The sequence below is a fragment of the Cyprinodon variegatus genome, unplaced genomic scaffold (genome assembly GCF_000732505.1).
Source record: "Cyprinodon variegatus isolate N-32 unplaced genomic scaffold, C_variegatus-1.0 Scaffold415, whole genome shotgun sequence".
Classification (NCBI taxonomy): domain Eukaryota; kingdom Metazoa; phylum Chordata; class Actinopteri; order Cyprinodontiformes; family Cyprinodontidae; genus Cyprinodon; species Cyprinodon variegatus.
Genome location: NW_015150868.1, coordinates 15,625 through 21,634, shown reverse-complemented (window position 1 = coordinate 21,634; position 6,010 = coordinate 15,625). Strand labels below are relative to the sequence as shown.

General features: G+C 41.0%; 1 protein-coding gene across 1 annotated transcript in view; it reads left to right on the top strand.

The window, feature by feature from the left end:
• The window catches only part of glyr1 (glyoxylate reductase 1 homolog (Arabidopsis)), a 27,834-nt gene that overhangs the window by 7,356 nt on the left and 14,468 nt on the right, over positions 1-6,010 (top strand). The window contains exons 3-7 of the mRNA XM_015388175.1: positions 687-766; positions 853-991; positions 2,420-2,530; positions 5,255-5,342; positions 5,804-5,815. Coding sequence (XP_015243661.1) covers positions 687-766; positions 853-991; positions 2,420-2,530; positions 5,255-5,342; positions 5,804-5,815 — 430 coding nt within the window. The remainder of the gene's footprint in view (positions 1-686; positions 767-852; positions 992-2,419; positions 2,531-5,254; positions 5,343-5,803; positions 5,816-6,010) is intronic.

Below are 6,010 nucleotides of genomic sequence, written 5' to 3'. Positions count from 1 at the left end.
GCAAACGCTTTTAAAAGTCAATTTTTATCGATTTTATTGATTAGTTGTTGCAGTCCTAGTTCATAACCATTAATATTTTGTTAGTGCTTAGCGTGCAGCGTTATGTTGCATCATGCAGTAAAAGTACTGAGTAAATATGTTTTTTTACCTCAATAAATTTAAGGTCATTCCTATTTTATTTGTGTACATTTTAATAATTAACATTAAAAGCACATTCTTTTTACGACTGAAATAATAGTAAAAGGTTAAAAAAACTGAATTTGCAAAAAAAAAAAAAAAAAAACGGAATTTGGGAAAAAATGAAACGGATTTTATAGGGCCCTAGGAGACGTTCTGAGGAGTAGCGGTGGATGTGAAGCAGTTCACATTGTTTAACAGGAATGCACAGGGGCTTTGCACGATGTCCGTGAGCGGAGGGGTGACAGAGGATGTGGAATCTGGGGCTAAGTCATTCCACGTGACGTGCCTTCTTGTGATTGGCTTATACAATGGAGCTTTGTGATTGGTGGCCAACCACTCCTGCTTTAAGTCTCATCAATCCAAACACAAAAGCAGTGGAGTTTAAAGACCACTGGTACTTTGTAATTTCATTTATAGTTGTTTATGGAGCAGAAATACTTTGGTGAATCTTGTACTGTGCATGTTTGAATCACATATGTGTATTTGTGAAAATAATTCTCTTTCAGATAGTAAGCCCCCCCAAGGACCTGAAAAAGCCCAGGGGCAAAAAATGCCACTTTGTGAAATTCTTTGGAACTGAGGACCAGTGAGTTAAAGCCCCCTGCTCCGATGTTTGCCCCGCTTCTCATCCTTTGCCACATGTCAGAGTTTGTGCTTCTTGTTTCTGAGCAGCGCCTGGATCAAAGTGGAGCAGCTGAAGCCCTACCACGCCCACAAAGAAGAGATGATCAAGATAAACAAAGGAAAACGGTTCCAGCAGGCAGTGGACGCCGTGGAAGACTACCTGAAGAAAGCCAAAGGGAAAGATCAGGTAACTCAGAGTTACACTTAAAATGTTTGGTATCATAGAGCAACTAAAAGGGAAAAAGGTTTTAGAAATTAATTTAAGAGCAGCTAAAACATTCAACCCCCTTACTGTGAAATCCCTAAATAAACCGTGAGAAACAGACAAACCTCAATGAACTGAATGGATCCAGCTGCAGCTGCCCCGGTTTCTGCTCTCTTAGCTTCATTAGAGCGAAATCGGATTATAAATCCCAGCAGACCCACCAGGGAGGAAGTTCTGGTCCAGTTTAAAGCAGGTTCCGGTCCATCATTGAACCACCTGCAGTCTAGCATGACAGGCTGGACAAGGAGAGCACTGATGGCAGCGGCAGGCAGTAGACCTGTGGTAGCTCTGGAGGAGCTGCAGTGATTCACAGCTCAGGTGGAAGAACCCTCAGCTTTCTGTCCCGCTTTCCAGAACAGAACTTTCTGGTTGATGTTAACTTCCAGCAAGACAAAGACTGTAAACATGCGTCCCAACTGGCCTAGTCAAAGTCCACACCTGTATCTTAAGGCGGGCGTACACTGGACGATTTTTTTCAAACGTTGCACGCAGCTACAAGCTCACACTGTACGATCAAACCGCAGGGTTTAGAAGTTCACAGCTCACAATGTTTGTTCTCACACTGCAACCTGACGCTCTGATGCGATCTACCTGCTCACACTGTACGTCTAAAAACCAGGTGGGACTCAACCAGTAGAAGAGGAATATGAAGCTCACTAGAGTGAAACGCGCTGCCTTGGATATTTGGGCGACTTAGTGCTGAAAGCCCTAAAAAGAAAAGGAGACGACGTATTTGGACAAAGACATGGCTGAGCTAACGTGGCTACTACGGTCTGTCATTGAACCCCCGCCATGCTGCTGGGTTTACCTCTGAGAGGAGGAAGAATCATTGTTTGTCCACTGAGCGATCTGCCTACAACCACCTTACGACGGCCGACTGAATTTCAAACATGTTTGATTTTCTCCTGACCTTATGATTCCTGATGGGGAGGTGGTTGTTAGAGGCTGATCGCCCCTCGTTAGCCCCTGTACAGCTACACCACGCACGATCAGGCTGAGAATTGGCCTGAAAACGTCTAAAAATCGTATAGTGTATACTCTGCTTTAGACCCATAAAGAGGAGAGACAGGGTTTCAGGTTCCCCTGAATAAGTTTACGAATACTCTGAATGTGTTTATGTGTCGAACTTTCCAGATTTTTGTTTCCTGTTGCTTTGAAAAACGCAGAATGGTTTTTCTGATTCCCCAAAGATGCGTCGTTTTCCATCTGTCGTAAAAATCAGTTCTGCTGGTCTGCAAACCCACAGCAGCTCAAAGGTTGAACTAGTTCTGCAGCAGCTAAAGTCGGGTTTTTAAATCTTCTTAAAGGCTTTGGATGGACGTCTAAAATGTCTGTGTGTGTTTCTGGCAGAACTCTGACAGTAAAGGAGAATCAAAAGGCAAAAAAACCTCCAACAAGCCGCTGAAGATTCTAGAAGAAGATGACGAGGATCTCAGCGCGCTGAAGGACCCGTCAGAAAAGGTTAGTTGGACTTCATGTCTGCTCGAGAAAACCGGTTTCCTCCGGTTTCTGGTCGTGTCTCAGTGAAACACCGTCTGTTTCCTAAGAAAAGCTGCTGCGAATCGGGCCGTTCTCACTCTGGTTTCTTAATACACAGTCAGTCTCACTGCAGCTTTACAGGATTCTTTAAGATTCGGCCAAATAAAACCCTAAAAAATCATCTATAGACACAAATGTTAGACATTAAAGAGCATTGAACTGTGACCAACTGCTGGCGTGTTAACAGCCTGTCGGTCTGGGAAGCTCAGTCTCGGCGCCTAAAGCTGCGTTCTCACCAACGCAGAGGATTCACACGTTATCTCTGTAGAGGGCGAATCTGGAGTGGAGCCACGGTGGCGAATTTAGGGAGGCAGGCGGCTCGGTTTTGGCCGTTTGGTGTCATTTGGTCGCTGTGTTGTCTGCAAATGAAGTGGAAAAATCAGATCTTTTGTTGGCGATGTGAAATCAAGTCAGTGACTAGAATAGAATAATAAGTAAATTAGATTTATTTCATTACTGTACTTAAGTATTTTTTTGAGTATCTTTAGTTTATTTGCGTCTTTTTTTTGGAGGCTTTAGTTTCCAGGAAGCTGCTAGTTCTTCGTTCCTTCTGTTCATCTTAGCTTTTAATCCTCTGTTGCTGTTTTTCATCCATCATGGCGGACAGCAGCCCTCAGGACTGAATCTGGATGCCACTGATCTACAGATTTATTCACGTTCCACAGATGAGAGAAACTCAGAGCAGATATTATTACTAGATTATAATTTCATTAAGGCCTTATTTGTTGCCATGAGGCCAAGTTGTTCAGGAGGATGAGTCTCAGATCAGAGTTCTAGTTTCTTTATAGTCATAGATTCAACCTTTAACCTCTATTCCATAGTGAAAGAATGAGGAGAATTAAAACTCTCCTGTTTTCTTTTTAGTTTGTTTCTAAATAACAAATCATAATCTAAATATGTCCTTATTTTTGTGGCCTTTTATGCTGAAGTTCTTTCCAGGTGGTGTAGAATCTATAGCAGGTAGTTCTACGCATCTATACATCAGGAGATTTCTGACAGTTACAGGTTCTAATTTTATACAGAAATGTTCTGAAATGAGAAGATTTTATTTGTATTTGTTTAATGCTTAAATACTTTAAAATGCATGTACTTTTGAATACTCTAGCATTATCAAAGGTGAGTACTTCAATACTTCAACCTGAGTAGATTATTTACTGAGTTCTTTTAATTGTAGCTGAGTAAGATTTGATGAAGAGTATCAATACTTTTACTGCAGTAGTACTGCTGAGTACTTGGTCCATCACTCACTATATGTGGCTGTGAAGGAGCTTCAGCAGAGAACAGCTTATTAAAGAATGGAGAAAATAATGTTGACGAAGGATAAAGTGGGAATGTTGCTTTTAAAGGTCGTTTTCATTTAGCTCTAGAAGGATTGTTTGGTCGTCTTTCCTCCAGCGCAGACGGATTCCTTCAGGAGAGAAGGCGTCGTCTTCAGCTACACCCCGTCCAGCAGCGGGATGAAAGTGTTAGACTCCTGAATTTCCTATCATTAAACATATTTTAGATGAATAAATCCAAAAACCTTGGGATTATAGTAGATCTTTACAGGATTCAGTGTGATTTAAGGAAATTTGATCCCATTACCTGATGTGGAGCTGATTTTAGTAAAGATTAGCTTCTGATTATCAGTTGGAGCTCTTAAAGTGTGGTTTAGGGCTGCATCTAATGATTATTTTATTGATTCATTAATAATATGATATCAAAAGGTTCCTTAAAGAAGTTTTTTTTTTTAGTATGAAACTAAAACTTTTCCACTTGTGGAGTTCTGGATCAAACCTGTTGATAGATGGACATTTTTTTTTCTTAAATGCAAAATATAAAGATATTTTTAGAAATTTGATATAATTACTCCTTAGTGGGTTTCTCTATCAGCTAAACCCTTTATAGGGCAATTTAAAGTTTTTGATCAGATGCATTACCCCCCTCCCCCCCACTTAGTGAGGTCTAGAAGCACTAGATCTATATCCAGCCATTCAGCAAAGATCCTGCTACATGGCGGTACATCTTATTTTGGCATTTGACCAATTAGATGAGCCCTTAAATGATAGATTAGCTACTGGAAATTAAGTTGGGAAAAATTTAAAAAAGGTAAAAAGCTAATTTAAAAGTTAATAAGTCTAGTTAACAATTATATTTAGGTTTATAAACTAAAAAATGTCAGTGCCAGTATCGGCATTAATGCCTCTAAGGTTATGTTGGACCAAAAAAAATGTTTTTCTTTTCTTATAGAAACCTTTTAGTTATTTTTCTTAATAAATTCGGGCAAGTTGGGTGTTTTTGTTATGAGTTAATTTTTTGCCATCAAAATATCCATATTTTTACAAAGGTAATAAGGTCTGGTCCTGGATTCCAATAACACTACTAGCTTGAAATTTAGGTTTTCAAAGTATTTCTGTGAGCGTCCTATAACGGGTTACGGCATGTTTTAGAGTCTCTGTTCTCCAGTTAACGATTGATCGATTACTAAATTTGTTAACGATCTTTTCAGCCGTGCTGTCGTCTAACCAGGAGGATCCGTTCTCCATCATTCAGGCGGGTTTTTGGGTTTTCCTGCCTTCCAGCCGTTCCCATAAAGAAAACATCCGTTCAGTTTCAGCCTTTTCTTTGAATTTTAAAGGTGAACATGTTTGTTTTTTCCTCCTTAAGGACTTAACTGAATCTGACCCTGAGCCGTCTGCTATTGAGAGGCTGGGGGCCGAACCTGGTTCAGGATTCAAATGGGAAAGCAGTGTAGGTGAACCCTTCCCTGCCCCCCCCCCTGCTATCAGCCTGCCCTGCCTTGCTGTCTTTCTACCTGACCTTAACCCTAACTTTGGCTTCAAATCACCGACTGCAGACCTTTCCCTTCTGACCTTTGACCGCTGATGCTGTTTGCTGGGTGTCTGTGCTGTGAGACGGTCAGTGAACGGCCGGATGGTTTTTAGAACATTTGGCCTGAAATGAACCGTCCTGATTGGTTTATTATGAGGAAAAAAGAAGCAGAATGTGAGAGCGGGGGACATGGGTCCAGTTTCCCCCACTGAAGCTCTGGAGCAGACAGCTTCTGAAGTTGTGGGCCGCTGTAAGAACCAGATCTGCTCGGGTCCTGCTTCATGCCAGAGACGTTACTCTACATGAGTGGCTGAACGTTTCCACATGATGTAAAACACTGTGGTTACCCTGAAAACGATAACAATGCAGCGTCTGCGGGTCGAGTTAAAAGCAACTGTAGCGTTAGCGTGTCCAATAACGGATGAAGTTTTACCTGATTGAAAACAAAGCTGAAAAAAATCTGTTAATGTGTGCTCAGTAGATGGATCATTATTTATACCTAAAACTAATACGTTTGTGGTGATTTAATTAATTTAACATAAATCAATACATTTTTGTCGCGATCAATGAGTCTGGGAGCGGCCATTTTTG